Source organism: Rana temporaria, chromosome 10 (genome assembly GCF_905171775.1).
Source record: "Rana temporaria chromosome 10, aRanTem1.1, whole genome shotgun sequence".
In the NCBI taxonomy this organism is placed as follows: Eukaryota; Metazoa; Chordata; class Amphibia; order Anura; family Ranidae; genus Rana; species Rana temporaria.
Window position 1 is genome coordinate 26,140,654 of NC_053498.1, and position 22,645 is coordinate 26,163,298.

Here is a 22,645-nt window from a genome sequence, read left to right on the forward strand (position 1 = left end):
AGTAATCAGGAACAGCGATCTCTCGTTGTTCCCAATCAGTACACTGCCCCAACAGTTATAAACACCTGCCTAGGGAACACTTAACCCCTTGCTTGACCCCTAGTGTTAGCCACTAATTACTGTATAAATTTCACTGGCAGGGAAGGGGTAATTTTTAGCTCTGATCACTGTATAAATGTCACTGTTCTCAAAAACGTGTCAAAAGTATCCGATCTGTCTGCCGCAATGTCGCAGTCCCGATAAAAATCGCAGATCGCCACCATTACTAGTAAACAATTAATAATAAAAATGCCATAATTCTATCCCCTATTTTGTAGACGCTACCAAAAAATATGTAGAAGAATACATATTGGCCTAAACTGATGAAGACTTTTTTTATTTTTGGGATATTTATTATAGCAAAATGTAAAAAAAAATATATATATATATATTTTTTTTCACAATTGTCACTCTTTGTTTGTTTATAGCGCAATTTTTTTTATTGCAGAGATGATACCACCAAAAGAAAGCTCTATATGTGGGAAAAAATTACACAAATTTTGTTTGGGTACAGAGTCGCACAACCGCTCAATTGTCAGTTAAAGCAATGCAGTACCGTATCGCAAAAAATGGCCTGGTCATTAAGGGGGAAAATCCTTCTGGTTATTGCAAGTTGGGTGGTATGGGGGGGTGGTATGGGGGGGGGGGGGGAGACCACAAATTTTATTACATATGCATCCCTTTACTAAAGTGAGGTCAGTATCAGACGAGTACACGGAAGAGGTTCTAGCCAATAGCAGATGGTGTCTGCTCTTAGGTAAGGATTTTAGGTTTAAAGGTCTACAGTGCCTCAAAGGTTAATTTTAAATATTGAATTGGGTCCCAAACTAAAGCCTTCATTTTTAAAACGAAAACAATACAAGCTACAGCTAAATTGTGGAATTGAAATGTATTTATTTAGGATGGAGTTCCTCATTAAGCCATCATTCCCTTTGGATCAGTATCAGACCATGGAGCATTGATAAAGTGCCTTGTAGGTGGTTAGTTTGACAAGAGCTTAGCGATCCGAACCACTTCTGTGCTATGTGGGTGATGGGAAGATTTAGGATGATAACCCAACAGGATTTTTCTTCAAGAAATACAACGGGTAACTTTTTGTAGGAAACTCCAACACTCGAACATTAAAACAATTTAAACTCAGGAAACTAGTTCATTTTCGCCAGGCATCACTGCCAATTGCTGATAAAAAAAAGAAATAATAAAAACTGAATTATTAGAGGGTAATGAACAGATACATATTAGCACATAGAAAAAAATGTAATTGCGCTATAAAAAAAACTATATAAACTAAACAAGTGAAAAAAATATTAGATGAAACAATGACAGCTGTGTTAATCATGTGTTCAGTGAAGTCCAAAGATAAAACACAATTGAAGTAAATTCTTCAGTGGTTCAAAATATAATTCAAAATGTTGAAAGAATCCACCACCAAAAGTGAAGACACCACAAGAAATGCGGGCTTACCAGATGGCAAGCAAAGATGGCTTGCGACTGTAAACCCCAGCCCGGGCCTTTAGTCATGGACTGCAGCACACACTAGTGGAAGTGGATCCTCAGGGCACAGATGTCACCAGATGCATAGGATACCCCAAAAAAATAATGGGACTCACAAAAGTGAAATACCGTAGTATAAAGTGTAAAATTTAATGAGATAAAACACTTACAAAAGATCGATCACATAGAAGCATAAAATAAAGCCGGCTGGCTAAAACGAACGCCCGTCCGCTCGGACTTTCACGCAAAACGTCAGCACGTCTCCTCTCCCGACATGCGTTTCGTCACACAAATGACGTCGTCTGGGGCACATGCTTCTATGTGATCGATCTTTTGTAAGTGTTTTATATCATTACATTTTACACTTTATACTACGGTATTTCACTATTGTGAGTCCCATTATTTTTTGGGTATCCTATGCATCTGGTAACATCTGTGCCCTGAGGATCCACTTCCACTGGTGTGTGCTGCAGTCCATGACTAAAGGCCCGGGCTGGGGTTTACAGCCGCAAGCCATCTTTGCTTGCCATCTGGTAAGCCTGCATTTCTTGTGGGGTCTTCACTTTTGGTGGTGGATTCTTTCAACATTTTGAATTATATTTTGAACCACTGAAGAATTTACTTCAATTGTGTTTTATCTTTGGACTTCACTGAACCCATGATTAACACAGCTGTCATTGTTTCATCTAATATTTTTTTCACTTGTTTAGTTTATATAGTTTTTTTATTGCGCAACTACATTTTTTCTATTGACGGTTTGGTGTGTATATCACTTTTTAGTTGCAGCTTCATATTAGTGTATCACTTAGCTCGGTAATTTATTTTCTATACATATTAGCACATATACATGTATGCATTTCTTGCCAAATTCTGTTTCTATAGCAATTGAGTATCAAACAGGCTTTACAGAGTACATGGGACCATTCATATCAGTTCATGCCCCATAGAGGTGTACAGACTATGGTCCCTGCTAAAGTCCTACACATACCCATATATGGTTAGTTAAGGTGAAAGGTTAATAATATAGTAGCTTGTTTTGGGGGGCTGTTTTAACCATAAAGTATATGTGAACCCTTCTCCTTGTAAAACAACCAAATAGTTTAAAATGGAAATGCAAGGCTAACATTTTTTTTCTTTTTCTAAAAGTGATATAACCTCTGTTCTCAGCTGCAGAAGAGGGGGGTGGGGGCGTTAAGGATCTTCCCAGTGAAGAGCTATGTAGACATGTGCCAGCACTAGAAGACAGGCAAGGTGTTCTCAGCACAGCCAGAAAACGGACCGCATTGCAAAGAATGTGCCTTTATGCCTAGCGTGGTCAGTTTTTCTTAATATGAAAGCAGAGAGACTGTCAGGATCACCAGATATTTACCACAAAGGAGGAATACAAAGAGAAAAGGATACCTTTTAAAACAAGTATATGGTACAACATATACATATCAGAAATATGAAATGTTAGGGTAACAAACACTTTTAAGACTAAATCCCTGGGCCCCCAAGACAGATCTGGAAACACAGAGGCACCAAATTCTCAAAATGTTAATTTTTCTATTTATGTCTGGTCTCATGTCCCACCCTCTACAATGTAAACTGTAGAAGATGGGAGTGCTTGATCAACAGACGGGAGTCACAAGATTTTCTAGTAAAAGCATCATGAAACCATTTCTTTAATTTCTCTTTTAATTGGTTGCAAAGCAGAGAGAGAATATCACCTCTAATAAAAATTCAAGGGTCTCTTTTACAAAACAGGGTGGAGCCCTATAAAATGGTGTCATCATTCCTTTGTGCCAGGGCAAACTTTTTACAAAAAGGATTGAGTAAAGCTGGCTATATATGGATCAAAATTTTGCGGGTCCAGCAGGAACCATTTCTGTTCATGAGAAAGTTGATCTATTGATTGACTTCTCATGGTCCTGCCGGAAAATTTTCATTCAATTAGCACATGCAGCCATATATATTGGTTTATCTTCAGCGACAAGCAGATCTTTGTTGTTCAAGTATCATTGTATTGTGCTCCTTAAAAACAACCACACCATCTTTTTGGAGAGCAGCCTGTATTTCTCCTGCGGTTACCTGTGGGTTTTTCTTTGTTGTGAGCAATTCTTCTGCCAGTTGTGGCTGCAATCTTTCTTGGTTTACCTGACCTTAGCTTGGTATCAAAAGAGCCCCTAATTTTCCACTTCAAGTGATTAAACAGTACTGACTGGCATATTCAAGGCTTTGGATAGCTTTTTATATCCTTTTTCATCTTTGTAAAGTTTCATTACCTTGTTACGCAGGTCGTTTGACTGTTCTTTTGTACCCCCTCATGGCTCAGTGTCTAGCCTGCTTAGTGCATCCATGTGAGAGCTAGCAAACTCATTGACTATTTATACACAGACACTAATTGTGAATTAAAAATCCACAAGTGTGGGAAATTAACCTTAAACTGCCATTTTAACCTGTGTGTGCCAAGGCCAAACATTTCAGGGTATGTAAACTTTTTATCAGGGCCATTTGGGTGATTTCTGTTATCATTATGATTTAAAAGGGATCCAAAAACGATGTGATAATAAATGGCTTCATGTGATTGCTATTCTTAAATAAAAGACAGTTTTTAGTCATATTTTGTTATATTAATGCCAAAATGTAACAATTTCTGCCAGGGTATGCAAAATTTTGAGCACAACTGTGTGTGTGTGTGTATATATATATATATATATATATATATATATATATACACACACACACACACACATATAATTATACAGCATACATACACACAACACACTATAAGCTCTGTTTATGTTTGATATAATTTTAATTGAGTTTATCATACCATATATGTAAACTGGCAGCTTCTTAGTATAGTATAGTATTTACTTACCTAATACTGTGAATTTGGTGTTGCAGCATCTACCTGTGAGATAATATAAAAGATGTATTGTTATTTTCTTAGCATAAATTGTACAGTTTGGCTGTAGTGCAGTGAAACAGCAGTGTTTGAAGAACCAGATCTTCATAAAGGTAGGCAGGGCAGCCATCAGGGGGGTACAGGCAGTACACCTGTAAGGGGTCCGGATGGCAACCCCCTTTTTAGGGGCCCCAGATGGCAATCACTCTTTTTTTTTTGTTTATTTTTTTTTCTTAGAGGTCCCCAGGGCCCCCGGGTGGCAACCCCCCCTTTTTTTATTTATTTTTTTATTAAAAAAATATATTTTTTTAATATATTTTTATTTTATTTTTTATTAAAGGGCCAATTTTTTTTATATAGGGCCCGGAGATCCCCAGGGCCCTGGATGACAACCCCCCTTTTTTTATAAAAAAAAAAAATTATATATATAAAATATATATAATTATTATTATCATTAAAGGGCCCAGAGGTCCCCCGGGCCCCGGATGGCAACCCCCCTTTTTTTTATAAATGTTTATTTTATTTTTTACCTTTTTTTTTTTTTTAATTAAAGGGCCCAGAGGTCCCCAGGGCACTGGATGGAAACCCCCCCCCCCTTTTTTTTTTTTTTATAAATGTTTATTTGTATTATTTTTTTAATATATTTTTTTTATTTATTTTTTATTAAAGGGCCCAGAGGTTTCTTTTTTTTATTTTTATTAAAAAGGGCCCAGAGGTCCCGGATGGCAACCCCCCTTTTTTTGTAATATCTTTTTATAAATATATATATATATTTTTTTTTATTAAAGGGCCCAGAGGTCCCCTGTGCCCCAGATCGTAACCCCCATTTAAAAAAAAAATAATATATATATATATATATATATATATATATATATATATATATAATTTTTTATTTCTTTTTTTTTTTATTAAAGGGCTCATAGGTCCCCAGGGAGCCCCATGCCACTAGGGGGCCCCATCAGGGTTGCCAGCCTCAGTAAAACCAGGGACAGTATGTAAAAATCGGTGTTTTAAAAAAAGATTATAGCTGCCCAGCCTCTCCAGTACCTTCTCAGTGTGTGTATTCTTTGTGTGTGTGTTCTGTGTGTGTATTCTGTGCGTATGTATACTGTGTGTGTGTATATTGTGTGTCTGTGTATGTATACTGTGTGTGTATGTATACTGTGTGTGTATGTATACTGTGTGTGTATGTATACTGTGTGTGTATGTATACTGTGTGTGTATGTATACTGTGTGTGTATGTATACTGTGTGTGTATGTATACTGTGTGTGTGTGTGTGTGTATACTGTGTGTGTGTGTATACTGTGTGGCCCCATAATCTATTGCCTGGGGACCCCACAATCTCATATTGCCCGGGGGCCCCATGAGTTGTCAGTCCGCCCCTGGGTAACAACCTCGCAAAATGGTCCAGTGCATTCTGGAAGAACTTACTGTCATGATATTTCCATAGCTGTTCGGTGGGATTACATCTGCATTCTTATTTTTCAATCCCATGGGAGATTCTGTGAAAATAAATCAGAAGTCACACATTTAAACTTGTATGGTTTACCCGATTGTCTGTTCTAAAGATGGCCAAAATTTACAAAATGTTGCCAATAATATAAGTTTGGAGAAAGGTGTGCACTTAAGGTAGGACCCTCTTGTGTTAGAGGCACTGTAAAAAGTAAGGTTTATATCACTTTAGTGCATTTTTTTAACGTGACACAAAACAATATCCTTTTTCTCAAACAAAATATTCCATCCACAACTTAATGGTCCTGTGATCTATTTTTTTAAGAAGTCGTTTTAGTGTGTTTTTCTGCCTCCTTGTGATGTCCCCTGTGAGATCCTGAACCACTCCCCTTCCCCTCCCCTTCCTGTTCTTTGGAACTAGCAGTGTATGTTAGTTGTGGTCATGTACACAGGTCTATTCATACTACACATTCCATAGTCCATCTCAGGAGTGAGCAAGAGAGGGTGGCTACATCCCTACCTACAGTGGGACAATGAACAAATATAGCCACCCTCTAATGCCACGTACACATGACCAGTTTTCCCCGTCAGGAAAACTGCCATGACAGCTTTTGGCTGGGAAAACTGACCGTGTGTATGCTCCATGGCAGTTTTCTTGACAAGAAAACCGCTGGGAATCTTGGTGGTCGAACATACGATGTTCGAGTCGAACGTGAGTTTGACTCGAATACGAAGCTCATCCCTACTTACGTGCAACCTCTGCAGATGAAATTGCTGCTAAAGCCCCGTACACACGATTAGGCTTTTGCCCAGCCAAAATCACATTGAAATTCCGACAGAATTCCATCGGAGTAAAAGAGAACATGTTCTCCATCTAAACTCCAACGGAATTCCTCTGAATCTCTGATGGAAAACTCTGATAGGACATACACATGGTCGGAAAATATCCAATGGAAAAAGTCAGTCAAACTTTTTCCATTGGAAATTTCGATCGTTTGTACAAGGCATAAAGCTCCAGTGGTAAAGCTGACAGTCGGGGCTGGAGCACAGAGATCACAGTGGGTGCCTGGATGTGCAGCTCCTCCATTCAGAGAATGTCTTCTATTCAATTCAAAGAATTCAAGGCTTTCTGTGATCAGATAAGGGGCAAATGAATGTCACAGTGACCAGCTGTGGTAACTATGCTCCAACCTCCACTGTCAGTTGGCCTCCAGAACTTCAGTGGTGACATCACCGCAACCGGCTGCATGCACGCAACATTTTTCAACAAAAATATATCAGGCACCAGCAGGACACACATCATTATAGGTACCTAGCTAACGCCCCAATAAGGTTTTTCCCACGATTATATCTCACTGATGGTCAGCAAGTCTAACATGTCCACACTTGAAGCCCTTACCACTGCACCCCTAAAACAGAATAGATGTTTAAGTAAAGCTGCCACTGTAAGTGAATCAGAAATGAAAATAGTATTTTAACCATCTAAATTGTTAAAGAAAAAATAGTGGTGCCGATATCACAATATTACAATCGATACTATATTGAAAATAAATACATTAACACCATGTGACAAGTGAAAAATAACAATAAATAAAGTCCTTTAAAGTAATCCTACTTATTTGACTCAGTGAAAATTCTTTCTATAGCCGTAGTATTATATCAGATCTTCCACCACATCGTATGTGACAGTGATTCCTCTCCCCTTTAAGAAACGCACTCACCAGCTTTAGGTGCCTTGCATTCTCATGCTCGGCATAAACGCTTTTACCCACAAAGGGTTAAATACACCACCGATATCCAACCAAATTTTCACCGAGTCAAATAACTAGGATTACTTTGATGGACTTTATTTATTGTTATTTTTCACTTGTCACATGGTGTTAATGTATTTATTTTCATTATAGTATTGATTGTAATACTGTAATATCAGCGCCACTATTTTTTCATTTACAATTTAGGTAGAGGTTAAAATACTATTTTCATTTGTATAATTCCACGATTACCAGCTTGATCACCCATACCAAGCTGCAGATGTCACTTATTAGATATGAGTACAGGTAGTCCCAGTTACAAACTTCTGACTTACATACGACTCCTACTTACAAACAGAGGGAGACAACAGGAAGTGAGAGGAAATTTACCCCTAGCAAGGGAAATTCACTCCTGTAAAGGTTATGGGAAAAAAGGCGTCCCCACTGACGCTTTATCACAGTGGCGGTTGGTGCTCCATTTTTTGGGGGGGGGGGGTGGCAAACATACAAACTTCGGAGAAAATAAAAACTCTGTAGAAATCCATGCATCCAGTGCCCTGTATGGAGATCAAGTGCCGGGCGCATTAAGATTAGGGGGGTGGTGCCTCCTTGTTTCCACGACAACCCACAATTTTCAAAATACAATTTTCACAGCAACAGAAAGTGATGTGAAATCTTCTGAACAGGGGCACATACAGTAATAGAAACATTAAAGTGGCGTTAACCTCTCCCTATCCAAAAAATAAATAAAAAGTATTTGGCTAGAGTTACACTTTAAAAATGTACCTGTTCCAACTTGCATACAAATTGAACTTAAATCTTATTTGTAACCCGGGGAATGCCTGTACTTAGATATGTGACACACACTAATGCCTAAATGTACATGGTTGCTTGATGGCAACTACAGGACAGCAAGGTCTATCAGTAATCCTGGCAGCAATACCTGCATGTAGTCCTTATGCAATGGGTAGAGACACATTAGAATGTATTTTGTATATTAATTCCATAATTATAGTTTAATATATTAAACAAATTCCAATTATAATAAATGTGGTTGCTGAAAACTATTGGAGAGCTTTACATACAATCTATATCTGCTCAAGAGTATAAGGTTGGATGAAGAAGTGTGCTATATAGAGATGGGATACAGGCTTGGGGAATAATAAATCCCAGTGTTCAGTTGGCCATACTGGTTACAATTTGATCATACAATCACTTCTACTCCTATCAGTAACTACTTAGTGCTAAAGCCTACCTATAGGCCTATAGATGGTAAATCTTAGGGAAGATTTTTGAAAGACTTTGTAGAATTAGATTGCAATATGTGTGCCTAGCTTTAAACTCCCAAGACCAGAGACCAATACAACATACTTTTTCTTCTAAAGATGAAGAATCCAACTGCGGTTCCAATAAGAATCAGTCCAAGTAATACTCCAATGACGATTCCAGCTATCGCTCCACCACTAAGTCCTGTGGATTGAAGAACACAGACTTAAGCTTGGAGTGTGTTGTGCATGAGAAAAAGATAAGTATTACATTTTAGAATGCAGGAATTTATTATAACGGATGGTGTAGCGCTAATAGGAACTGTATTAAAGTCCAGCATGAACTTTCAGTGCATTGAATAGATTATGAATCAACTCTACTTAAAGCGGTTGTGTACCCCAAAAAAATTTAAAAAATATAAAAAACCCTGCAACTAGAATACTAGCTCATTATCAATTACTTACCTTAGATCGAAGAACACACACGGACCCTCGTTCCTCTCCTCTTGTGGAACGCCGCTCCGGCGCTGTGACTGGCCGGAGCGGCGATAACGTCACTCCCGCGCGTTCGCGCGTAACCGGCATGATCCCCACGCATGTGCACATTTCCGGCAGGTTCCCATTCAAGACCCGGCACGCTCAGTGCGCCTGCGCCGTTGTCTACGACGCGCATGCGTTGTAGACATTGGTGCCCGATTTTCTGCAAATATCTCCTTAACCATGTAGTATATGAGGGTATACAACTGCTTTAAAATTCCATAGTCACAACAGTAGTCAATCTTGCAAAATCCACTTGTGAGGACACCGCCACCATCACCCAAACACACTGCCTCTTACCCTCAGGTAGATTAAACAAGCACCTAGGTATTTCTCAATATCAACTCCTTAGCAGCATGGGATAGAACTGCAGCTCCTTCAGATAGATAAAAGCAAGCCTAGATGCCTTTTAATGCCAGCTCCACAACCGCATGGGGATAAATGTAACGGCTCCTCCGCCACATGTAGTACCCTCCTCCTCACTGGGAACACACTCTCTTCAATCCTACATCTCAATTTATTCCTTATAAGGAATTAGCATTCTTAATTAGGGTAAATGGTAACATGAATCAGTGACTTTTTAAAGAAACCTGCTTTGAGAGAAAAAAAAAAAAATTGCTGGCCTTTGCCTTCACAAATGTAGTGACATTTGGAATACAGTGGAACATCCGCTTACGAGTAACGCAGTTAACAAGCATTTTGAAAGACGAGCAACTTTATTTTTTTTAATTCTGACTCGGTTTGTGAGTGTTGTCTCGCAAAATGAGCAGAATTCAAGCTAATGGGGTGTGTAGTACCGCATTTGGCCTAGGGTGCAGGGGCGCCGCAGCCGTTCGGAAATACTCCATTCCTGGGTGTTTCCGAGAATTTCCAAGGGTTTCCATGGTCAGTTGAGCTGTCCTCTGGCCTTTCCGAGTCTCTCCCCCCCCCCCCACATGTGATTGAAGTCAATGCGGAACAAATTATTTTAGTTTTCATTGACCTCTATGGGGAAACTTGCTTTGATATGCGAGTGTTTTGGATTACGAGCATTCTCCTGGAACGGATTATGCTCTGAATGCGAGGTTCCACTGTAGCAGATTTCCTTATGAAGGATAGCAAGAGGGAAGAAATAAGGTAATGGTTTGTCGGGGATCACCGTGTTTGGCTTATACATGTATACTTTTAGAGTGCCTTACATGGGCTGGCCACCCATGTAATTAGAAAGTCTACATGTAAAAATGCATGGAGCAAGTAAAATCTTCATACATTAACCAATAAACCAATTACATTGACTGACTCTAAATCACTGACTGATGTATGAAGACTCTACTATTCTGCATGCTTTTTTCCAGATTATTGATGACTTGATAAGTACACATGGCCAGCTCATGCAAGGCATTTTTTTTTTTTCTTATTTTTTCTTTATTGTTTTCCAAAGAATAAACATATCTACAAATTTATATGTTTACATATGGATAGTTTACATTGTCTGGTACAATTACATTCTATTTCTACATATAACAAAGCATATATTATTTATATTCCTTAATTTACCCCATCCCCTCCCTCTCTTCTCCCCCCCTCCCTATTAACCACTTGCCGTCGCCGCACCGTCATAATACGTCCACAAGGTGGCTCTCCTAGGCGAGATCACGTATTATGACGTCCTACCTTTTAGCCGCCACTAGGGGCGCACGCGCGCCGCCGGAGGCGCGCGCGTGCGCCCCCCGCTCGCCCCCGACTCCCGTGCGTGTGCCCGGCGGGCGCGATCGCCGCCGGGCACACGCGATCGCTCGGTACAGAGCGGGGAACGGGAGCTGTGTGTGTAAACACACAGCTCTCGTTCCTGTCAGCAGGGGAAATGCTTTTCTTCGGTTCATACAATGTATGAACCGAGGATCAGTGTTTCCCCTAGTGAGGCCACCCCCCCCCCCCCCACAGTAAGAACACACCCAGGCATACTTAACCCCTTCCCCGCCCCCTAGTGTTAACCCCTTCACTGCCAGTGGCATTTTTATAGTAATCTAATGCATTTTTATAGCACTGATCGCTATAAAAATGCCAATGGTCCCAAAAATGTGTCAAAAATGTCCGAAGTGTCCGCCATAATGTCGCAATACCGAAAAAAAATCGCTGATCGCCGCCATTACTAGTAAAAAAAATATTAATAAAAATGCCATAAAAATACCCCCTATTTTGTAAACGCTATAACTTTTGCGCAAACCAATCAATAAACGCTTATTGCGATTTTTTTTTACGAAAAATATGTAGAAGAATACGTATCGGCCTAAACTGAGGAAAAAAAATGTTTTTTTATATATTTTTGGGGGATATTTATTACAGCAAAAAGTAAAAAATATTCATTTTTTTCAAAATTGTCGTTCTATTTTTGTTTATAGCGCAAAAAATAAAAAACGCAGAGGTGATCAAATACCACCAAAAGAAAGCTCTATTTGTGGGAAAAAAAGGACGCCAATTTTGTTTGGGAGCCACGTCGCACGACCGCGCAATTGTCTGTTAAAGCGACGCAGTCCCGAATCGCAAAAAGTACTCTGGTCTTTGGGCAGCAATATGGTCTGGGGGGTAAGTGGTTAATAATATAAACATGTTCTAAAAAAGTAGAGGCAGATATCTTGGTCTACATTGTCTTTTGATTGGTTGACAGAGAATAGAATAAAGGGGTAAAAGAGAAGAGAGTAGAATGAAAAAAAAAAAAAAAAAAAAAGAGAGAGAAAGAAAACAAAAAGGTGTCCAATCTCAAAAACCTGGAAAGGGAGTCAAGTATATCTAGGACTGGAGAGAGCGATATTAGATTGATTTCTCCTTGTCATTCAGCTTTACCAACTACTGGGATAAGGGGGAGTTTGTGGTCTCCCTATAGAGACTCTCTCGCCACGGATATTCCCATTTCTGTCAGCCAAGGCTCCCATACTCTTCTAAACCTGTTGTAGTTTCCTTGCTTAATAAAGGCCACCCTTTCGCACCAAATCAGAGCATTGATGGTTTCAACCCAGTTCTCGACTGTTGGAGGGGCATGCGCTTGCCATCTCTGTGCTATTAGCTTCCGAGCTTGGAAAAGGCACCTAAGCACGCCTTCCAAAGCTCCTGCAGGGATTCTATGGTCTTCTATGTCTCCTAGGAGGCAAGTTCTGGCCTCCGGCTCTAAATAGGTCTTAAAGATTTTATTAATCCTATTTATCACTTCTATCCAATATCTAAAAAGCTTGGGGCATCTCCAGAACATGTGGATGAAATCCCCTGTTGCTTTGCACCTGGGGCATTCATCGCTTACATTCCAGCCTAGTACGAACATTTTTTTAGGGGTGTAATAGACCCTGTGCAGTAGGAATAGATGGGACAATCTCTGTGCAGGGGCAATTGACACCAATGTTCCTCTCTGTAGGATTTGGTTCCACTGCTCAGAGGTTAACAATCCAATGTCTCTTTCCCACCTTTCTCGGCTTTTAGAGACCCCGATTTGACTTATGGCTTTAGCCCCCAATTTCCCATACAGTACAGAGATTTGACCTTTTGTAATATTAGTCTGAATCATTTTAAGAAGCGCAGGGGTATGGGTCCTAACCATCGGATGACTCTTAAACTGGATTTGGAGGGCGTGCCTGACTTGTAGATAATTAAAGAATGTTTTATTCGGTATGTTGAATTCACCCCTCAATTTCGAAAACGTTTTAATTAAGTTTCCCTCATACATGTGTAATACCCGTGTTATCCCCTGATTCTCCCAGATCTTAGGGATTTCAATATCTCTAAGTTCTGTCAAGTTTTCATTGTGTCCAAGGGGGGCATACTCAGTTACACCAGTATATCCCAGCAAAGCTTTAGTAGTTTGCCACACTTTGTTGATTAGCTTTACAGTTGGGCATTGGTGACGAAATGAGTTTGCCTCCAGGGCTTCTATTAGGATTTTATGTGGGGACCTTAGTAGGATTAATCTAAAGTCGTTGTTACCCGGATTTTGAATACCACAACCCACCATGTGTTGCAACTGAGATGCCAGAAAATATGTTCTAGGGTGTGGGACCGCCATCCCCCCCTCCTTCACCGGGAGCTGCATAGTCTGCAGTCTAATTCTGGCCTGGCCTCCCTTCCACATTAACTCCCTGAATAATGTTTCCATTCGTTTGAACCAAATTTGGTTCACCCAAATTGGAGAGTTGTGGAGAACATATAATATCTGGGGAAGCCAGATCATTTTTATCAGGTTGCATCTCCCGGCTACAGAGAGGGGGAGGCGGCCCCAGACATCCCTCTTTACTCTCAGTCTCAACAATAGTGGAGCTATATTATTGGTGGTGTACTCGTTTACTTCACTAGTGATCCAAACCCCCAAATATTTCAATTTTGTTGATATTTTCAGCTGGGGCATTTCAGCAATTGTTTGTTCCCCCAACGGATCTATTGGGAGTAGGGCCGACTTATCCCAGTTGACACTTAGTCCTGAGAATCTTCCAAATTCCTTAACCATTTGGACCACTGTATTCAACGAACTATCCACATTTCCTATAAAAAACAGGACATCGTCCGCAAAAAGCGATATCTTGTCCTCCTCTATACCCCTTCTAAACCCCTGTATGTCTTTATTTAATCTGGTCTTGATAGCAAGAGGTTCCATAGCAAGTGCGAACAGAAGCGGTGAGAGGGGACAACCCTGTCTCGTCCCTCTCTCGAGCTCAAATATATCTGAGACTTCACCGTTAATTTTAATTTTTGCTCGTGGTTCGCTGTATAGGAGTTTGACCCACTTAATAAATGTTGGTCCAAATCCGAAGCTTTCTAGTACCTTCCACAGGTATGGCCACTCGATGCTATCAAAAGCTTTAGCGGCGTCTAAAGCCAGCAGAGCTCTAGGGCCCTCATTGTCAATGGGAATCTGTATATTTAAGAAGGCTCTTCTGATGTTTTTGCTAGTTGACCTGTTTGGGATGAATCCTGATTGATCAGAGTGGAAAAGGCTCTCAATGCACCCTTTTAAGCGATCTGCCAGTACTTTGGCGAGAATTTTTGCATCTGTACAGAGCAATGATATTGGGCGGTAGGAGGTCGGGTCTAGTTTATCCTTTCCCTCTTTATGGATTACAACAATCGTTGCCTCCATCATGGAGGAGGGAAGCTGCCCTTCCAAAAAAGAACTTTTCAATGTCTGAAGCAATTCTGGTAGCAAAGCTTCACCAAAGCGCCTGTAGATCTCTATTGGGAGCCCGTCAGGGCCAGGTGATTTGTGGCTGGACATCCCCGCTACTGCCAACTGTAATTCTTCCAATGTAACTGGAGAATCCAACTTTTCCCTATCTTTATCTGACAGTGTTGGAGCTGGAATTGCCTGGAAGAAGGTTTCCATTCCTTCGTTTCCTCCCCTTGATTTATAGAGAGATTTATAAAAGCCGTGGAATATTTGTCTTATCTCGCTACCATCCGTAGAAATATCACCTGTTAAAGACCTAATTGCCAAAATATTTGAAGAGGGGGAGTTGGCCCGAGTCAGCAAGGACAATACTCGTCCCATTTTCTCCCCCTCCCCAAATTGAATTTGCCTTTGAAATATTCGATGGTTCTCTGCCTTTCTCATGGTAGCCATTTTATAGATCTTCTGTTTGTCGAGCCACTCTCTTTGCCTGCTTAGGGACGGGGTCTCAATATATCTTTGTTCAGCTACCATCACTTCATTTCTAAGATCCTCCTCCCATGTCCTAGACTCTCTCTGTACTCTTGCCACTCTCTGGATCAGCAAACCCCTCAAGTAAGCCTTCAGCGAGTCCCAGACCACTCCAGGCTTTGCTGAGCCTGTGTTTATTTCGACATATTCTTTCAAGCTATTCAACAGCTCCCGTGAGTCTCCCAATAGCTCAAGCCAGTATGGACTAATTTTCCACTCTCTTAGAGAGGTGCTCTTACTCCTCCTAATCACTAAGTCCAATGGTGAGTGGTCTGAGATTCCCCTTGGCCCATATTCTATCTTCTCAACCATGCCCAGAGCCAACTTGTTTCCCAAGGCCATGTCGATTCTGGACAAAGTAGCATGGGAGCTAGATAGACAAGAATACTGTCGGATACAAGGATGTCGAGTACGCCAAATATCCTTTAATCCCATCTCCTCCAGAAAATGGGCCAGTCGGCTCCCTTGTTCAATATTTGGATCGTATGTCGAGGGAAATCTGTCATAAGCTCTATCTAGCACTTCATTATAGTCACCCACTGCTATTAAGGGAATGTCAGTTTTGTCCAACATAAATTCCACTAATTTCTGTAAGACATCAAACTTAAATGGGGGGGATATAGATATTAGCAAGAATATACTGCTTATTTTCAATAGAGCAGGCCAGGAACACATACCGCCCCTGCTCATCTATCAAACTTCTCTCACATGTAAATGGCACACCTTTCCCCACCATTATGCTCACTCCTCTCGAATATGAGGAGTGTACAGAATGGTAACGGAACGGGAATTTTCGTAGACCCAGCTGGGTCATCGTGTCCCTGGTCAGGTGTGTTTCCTGTAAGCAGAGAATCCCTGGCCCCCTTCCCTCCATTGAAGCCAGCACCAGTGCTTTCTTAGTGGGGTCCCCTAACCCTCGTACGTTCCATGATTTAATCCTCAAAGCCATGGACTAAATAAAGTAGCAATGACGTAGAATAAGATAGCATAACAGAGCAGCCAATTTTTTCTCATCCCCTTCTCTCTCCCCTTCCCCATCCTTCTGCCACCTATCGAAACCAAGACCTCTCCTCTATGATGGCCAAGATACCTCTTTCCCCCAAAATTCCCTCCCACTTTTCCCCTCCCCCCTCCCAACCTCCCCCCTCTCCGATCCCCCCTCCCCCCTGCCCACCTGGGCTTCCCCATAGGGCTTCACCTGTGACCTCACTACCCTCACCTAGCCGCAACCATACTCCCATTCTCACACTTATTCACCTCTCTCCCTCAACAGAGGAGCGAGAGCCTCTCATCTCCCCCCCCCATCCCCCTAGTCAAACTCCGAGCCTCCCTCTCTGAGTCGAAAAAAAAGAATGACTCCCCCCCCCCCCCCCAAAAGGAAAAAAAAAAAAAAAAAAAAAAAAAAGAAAAGAAAGGGGGGGGGGGGGAATAAAGAACGGAGGAAGCAGATACTACTCCAGCAGAGGGACTCCACAGTTGATCAAATTAATCCAGTTATCGGTCAATTTACCAACCTACATAGATTGGAGTCATTAGTGTAATAAAAGTGAACATAGTGCACCCCCACCCTCCAGTTAGTTGGATAAACCAATTATCCGTATATGTGGTAGCTCAGGCAGACTGGAACCTCTAATAATATATAAATAAGCATTATACAACTATAAAAGTGTCAATAAAGTGTCAATCAATTCAAAACTACCCCCTATATAACCCAAATAACCCCCATCTCTTTACAGAAAAAGAAGGGTCCCCCTCCTTCCCCCCTCCCCCACCACCTACCCCCTCTCCCTCTGCCTAAAACAAGAAGAGAAAACTTCAAAGTAGTGAAATATTTAGTGCCATTAATCTTATGGTGCAAATTTCCTTGTATACCCAATCGAACTAGGGGAGGGCAAACTAATTGTCTGTAGATATAAAGACTTAAACAGATTAAGATCATTAGCAAAATACGAATAAACATTGTATGTCTATATAAGTAACAGTAAATGACAATAAGTACGTATCACGCCCTCCCTAAAAAAAAAAAAAAAAAAAAAAAAAAAGGGGGTTTGTACCCCCCCCCCCCCAAAGAAGAATTTTTTAATGTATATTCTCCTTGCCTTCAAAAAAACCCTCCCCCTCCCCTCTCCCCTTCCCCCTCTAAAGAGAGAGAAAAAAAAAAAAAAAAAAAAAGGGAAGAATGTCCCTCCAAAAAAAAAAGAGAGGAGACATATAGTTATGTTGTATTAATGTCTAGAGATCCTTGCTGTTTGCCTCCAGCCATTGCGCCACCTCTGCCGGTGAGTTGAAAAAAAAAGTCCTGCCCAGGGCTGTAACCCTTAACCGGGCCGGGTACTGTAAGGCATATACCACCTTATGATGCTGTAGGGTGCGTTTTATTTGCGTAAATTCGGCTCTGCGTTTTTGCAAATCAGGAGAGAAATCGGGGTAAAAGGAAATTCTCACTCCCTTATACATGATATCTCCCATTTCCCTGGCTTTTTGAAGCAGAGTGACTTTGTCGCCATAATAGAAAAACTTAAAGAGCAATGATCTAGGGCGCCCTCCTTCCTGCGGGGGTTTGAAAGGAACCCGATGAGCCCTTTCGATAGAGAAAAAGGACGAGAACGTGGCTGGGCCGAAAATGTCCCTAAGCCAGCCCTCCATGAAGGATATTGTATTGGGCCCCTCACTCCGTTCCGGAAGACCGATCACTCGGACATTATTCCTTCGCAGTCTATTCTCAATTTCGTCTAATTTGGCTGCTTGTTGATTCGTTTTCTCCTGTAGACCCCTGAGTTCCTTCTCAAAGGGGTATAGGGTATCCTCCACCGTACCCACTCGTTCTTCCAGGGTGGTAACTCTTTCAACAGTTTTGCGCATATCCTGATGTATTGAGACAAGCTCGTCACTCAGGTTCTTTAACTGGTTATCAAAGCCCACCATGTATTCTTTACAGTCATTGACAGCTCGCAGGACATCCCTTAATGTGGGGTCTTCTACTAGTTCAGGGCCGGGTACGGTAGTATGATCAGGTATCGTAGGCGTAGCCAATGCAGACGCAGTTCCATGTACCTCCCCCCCCAAGTCCTTTAGTAGTAGTCGAGACTTTAGTCCCAGTTAGATTTGTGGGGTTAGTTGATTTAGAGGCCACCGACCCCTGACTTTTCCTAACCCCCGATGAACCCACGGAGCCCTTGGGCTGTGTAGCTGGTGGTGATGGGCCTCCTTTAGTGGGCGTTTGGGATATGGGCTGAGATGGATGAAAGAAACGGTCCAGTTTAGCCGCTGCAGCCTGGCTACCCCTCTCCTTTCCCCTAGCGGACCGTGTATTAGGGGCTCCCTCTAAGTTTTGCTGGTCCTCAGGCCCACGTTTATTAGTCATGGTAAACATGGAGGAGGGAAAAAAAAAAAAATGACAGGGAGATACAAAAGAGAATATCCCAACAAAAAAAGGGGGGGGGGACCAGTCTCCCAGGGGCTCCCAAAGACTATCTAGGACCCCGTATCCGTAGATAGTCTATTATTAATAGAAAGGAAACACAGAGATTCCCACTGTCTCTAACGCAATGGGCAATAAGCGCAGAGAACCACCAAAGAGCATTAGATACTTGTCCCTGCGTGTTTCAGAAGTTGTCTCCTTACCAATACCCTCGCATTCAAAGTGACTCTTTCCACTTTGCCTCTATGCAGTCCTCTGGTAGCTCTAATAATAACCCTGGGATCTTTCCCCCACTCTCAGTGGCTCAGTTGAATCCCGATCCTCAGTATAAGGGAGAGCAGCAGCCAAAAGACTCTTGTATGTATTCAAAATAGTCCACACAATGGGAAAACAGATTGATCTTTCTTTTTTCCTTTCTTTCCCCTTTCTTAAGGAATGTTTAAATCCTCCCCTTTCCTTTCCTTTCCTCTCCCCCCTTCTTAAACGGTAGTTGAGATCGCTTTCATTGTTCCTTTAATAATAGCGATCTATTGATGTCAGAAAGAGAGAGGAGCCACAAAAACAAAATCCCAAATGCCAAATGTTCAAGCAGCTACCAGGGGACTGCTAGGTAGTTTATGCTTGCGCGCTGGAGCAGGCTTCTCCTTACCAGTACCTCCACTGCAGATAACAGTCTATTATTAAGAGTCAATTATTTAGAAAGGAGGGACACTCAGCAGTGTTACTGTACTGGAAACATAAATGACCCCCAAGGAGGCTTGAGTGGTTATCACTGCTATGCTACAGCAAATTCAGGTTGAAAGACAGTCCCCTTTAAGCAGGCTAAGAATGTTTACTAAGGGAGATAATGCAGATACTAAATCGAGAAGCATAGATAGCCAGCAGGGAACCTTAAATGTTTATCCCTGCGTGTGGCAACAGATGTCTTCTTACCAGTACCCTGGCGCGTAATGTAGCAGTCCCCCGCTGGGTCCGGTAGTGTCTCAGCTGAATCCAGTCTCTCTCCTCCGGTTCACTGGTTCACCTCCCGATCCGCACAGCCTCACAGTAAACAGCGCAGCAGAGAGACACGCTCGCGAGATCCTGAAGTCTCGCGAGATCCCGGGAGGCAGCCCGAGCCGGCTCCGTCCAAGCAGGGAAACACAGCCGGGGGACCCGCTCACAGCTTGACACCCAGCGGCGTCTGGTCTCTGACTCTTAACTGGCCAAGCAAGGTCCGAACAGGAGGTAAGGCTCAAAGGCTAAGGGCTATGATTGCCGGGGATAGAGTTCCATTTTCAGGTGTTGTGCAGCAGCATGGTTTTCACACAGGAGAGGGGAGGCGAGGTCCTCGCACACTCACACCATCTCACACCATCTCTCTCGCTCTCTCGCTCTCACACCCTCTTGCATCCGCAAGGCATTTTAAATGTATATATGCATTAGTCAAGCACAGTGATACCCAATAAACCATTACCTGTTTTCTTCCCACTTGCTATTTAATCAATCAACTGTTATGTTGGCAGTCAGTGTCTCATCACATGCCACCACCAGTCCACCAGTCCACTAGTCTTTAACCACTTCAGCTCCGGAAAGGTTTACCCCCCTTTATGACAACAAATTTTTTTGCAATACGGCACTGCGTTATTTCAACTGACAATTGCACGGTCATGCAACACTGTACCCAAATAAAATTTATGTCCTTTTTTTCCCCACAAATAAAGCTTTCTTTTGGTGGTATTTCATTACCTCTGTGGTTTTTAATGTTTGTGCTATAAACAAAAATAGACCAAGAATTTTGAAAAAAAACACAATATTTTTTACTTTCTCCTGTAAAACATATCCAGTAAAAAAAAAAAAACGAATTTCTTCATTAATTTAGGCCAATATGTATTCTGTTACATATTTCTGGTAAAAAAATCCCAATAAGTGTACTGTATATTGATTGGTTTGCCCAAAAAGTTATAGCGTCTACAAACTATGGAATATTTTTATGGAATTATTTATTTATTTTTTACTAGTAATGGTAGCATTCAGCGACTTATAGCAGGACTGCGACATTGTGATGGAAAAATCGGACACTAATGCCGCGTACACACGATCGGTCAAACCGATGAGAACGGTCTGATGGACCGTTTTCATCGGACCAAACCGATCGTGTGTGGGCCCCATCGGTAATTTATCCACAGGTTTAAAAAAAGCAATCTTGTTTTAAATTTAAACGATGGATACCTAACCGATAGAAAAAAAATTATCGTTTGTAGGCACAACCATCGGTTAAAAATTCACGCATGCTTATAATCAAGTCGACGCATGCTTGGAAGCATTGAACTTTGTTTTTTTCAGCACGTCGTTGTGTTTTACATCACCGCGTTCTGACACAATCGTTTTTTTAACCGATGGTGTGTAGGCAAGACTGACCATCAGTCAGCTTCATCGGTTAACCGATGAAAACGGTCCATCAGACCGTTTTCATCGGATGGACCGATCGTGTGTACAGGGCATTACACTTTTGCCACTTTTTTGGGGGACCAGTGACACCAATACAGTGATCAGTGCTTAAAAAATATGAACATTCACTGTACAAATGACACTGATCACCCCTGATGTTAACCCCTTACCTGCCAAAGGGTAATGTGTTCCTAGGGAGTGCTTGCCAATTGTGTGAGGGGTGCTTTAATTGTGGGGAGACAGAGATCCATGTTCCTGCTTAGCAGAAACACAAGATCTCTATCTTCCCTGGTCACAGAACGGCGATCGGCCTTGTTTACATAGACAGAATGGCGGTCTGCCTCTCCTCAGAATGATCGGCAGGTCCCGATGGACATTGGAATCGCTGGACCCGCTGATTGGCTCCTGCTGTGTCCAATCACAGCAGGATCGGCTTGCCGGCAATGCGCGTGCATGCCCCAGTCCCAGAAGTGCAGAATCATGTACCTATATGTGATTCTGTGCACAGGAGCCACTGCCCCACAGAAAATATAGGTGGGGCGATCGGCAAGATGTTAATGTGTTACTCCTGTAGACTTAACCTGGCCATTCATAGATCAAAATTCAGCCGTTCAGCAGGGACCAGACACATTTTGATCCACTTGTGGCTACTGTAGTTGAATAGAAGTCAATCTACCAATCCACTTCTGTTCAACTGCCCTGTTTTGCAGGCTATAGACTGCAATGCTGATCTGTGTATTCTGAAGGCCTGGTAGTTTCCCCACTGTTTGAATACAATGAAGGGGAGGATTGCCAAATCCACATCAAGTGCGTGGATGGGGGAATTGGCACAGTTTTTGTTCAATCTGCTGGTAGAACGAAAAAAAATAAAAATACCATATATACTCGAGTATAAGCCAAGTTTTTCAGCAAATTTTTTTTGTGCTGAAAATGCCCCCCTCGGCTTCTCGAGTCACCTTTTTGCACCTGATCTCCTGGACTTTTGGGACCTGGTACCAGCCGCCCATAGGCACACATGTAGCCCCACTCTTCCTCTACAAGTGTGCAAAGTTTGTTGTCCGGGGGACCTACGGTTGGGGAGCACAGATTTTTCAAAGCCGAGCACCCCTTCCATAGACTCCCATGTTAAACGTCAGTCTAGTAATGGGCAGAGTGAGGCATGGGCACAGTGAGGCAAAGTGAGGCATGCTGATGGACAGCCTAGGCTTATACTCCAGTCAATAAGTTTTCCCAGCTTTTTGTGGTAAAATTAGATGCCTCGGCTTATACTCGAGTATATACGGTACCCCTTGTATGGCCAGCTTTACCTCTCTAAATCCCTAAAGCTGGCCATAGATGGGAGGAATTTCAACTGAAATTTTTTTACGAAAACATGTTCTAAGGAAGTTAGTTAATTTTTCCAATCATCATTGGGTCAAATCAACATTTGTTTTCAACTGCAGTGATAAGAAAATTCAAAGATGCGGGATGGAACTTTTTTCTTAAACAAACACATTTAGAAAAGTGTACAGTATGTGATTTTCATTTTGTAAAGTCGATTAATTCCAAAATCAAAAAGCAAAACCTAAATCTTTTGAGCGACAATCGAATGTTCTGAGAATTTTTCTATATTATTTTTCTAAGACTTCTCCTATAAATTTTTTGAAGTTCTAGCCATCCATGACCAGCTTTACTCTTTATACTGTATACAAGTCACATGTTGCATTGTA

General features: G+C 41.7%; 1 protein-coding gene across 1 annotated transcript in view; it reads right to left on the reverse strand.

Annotated features, from left to right (window-relative positions):
* Positions 1 to 913: 913 nt before the first annotated feature.
* LOC120916460 overlaps positions 914 to 22,645 on the reverse strand; it is a 124,193-nt gene continuing 102,461 nt past the window's right edge. The window contains exons 8-11 of the mRNA XM_040327435.1: positions 8,999 to 9,097; positions 5,856 to 5,926; positions 4,397 to 4,429; positions 914 to 1,218 (exon numbers count right to left, since the gene is read on the reverse strand). Coding sequence (XP_040183369.1) covers positions 4,397 to 4,429; positions 5,856 to 5,926; positions 8,999 to 9,097 — 203 coding nt within the window. The 3' untranslated portion in view covers positions 914 to 1,218. The remainder of the gene's footprint in view (positions 1,219 to 4,396; positions 4,430 to 5,855; positions 5,927 to 8,998; positions 9,098 to 22,645) is intronic.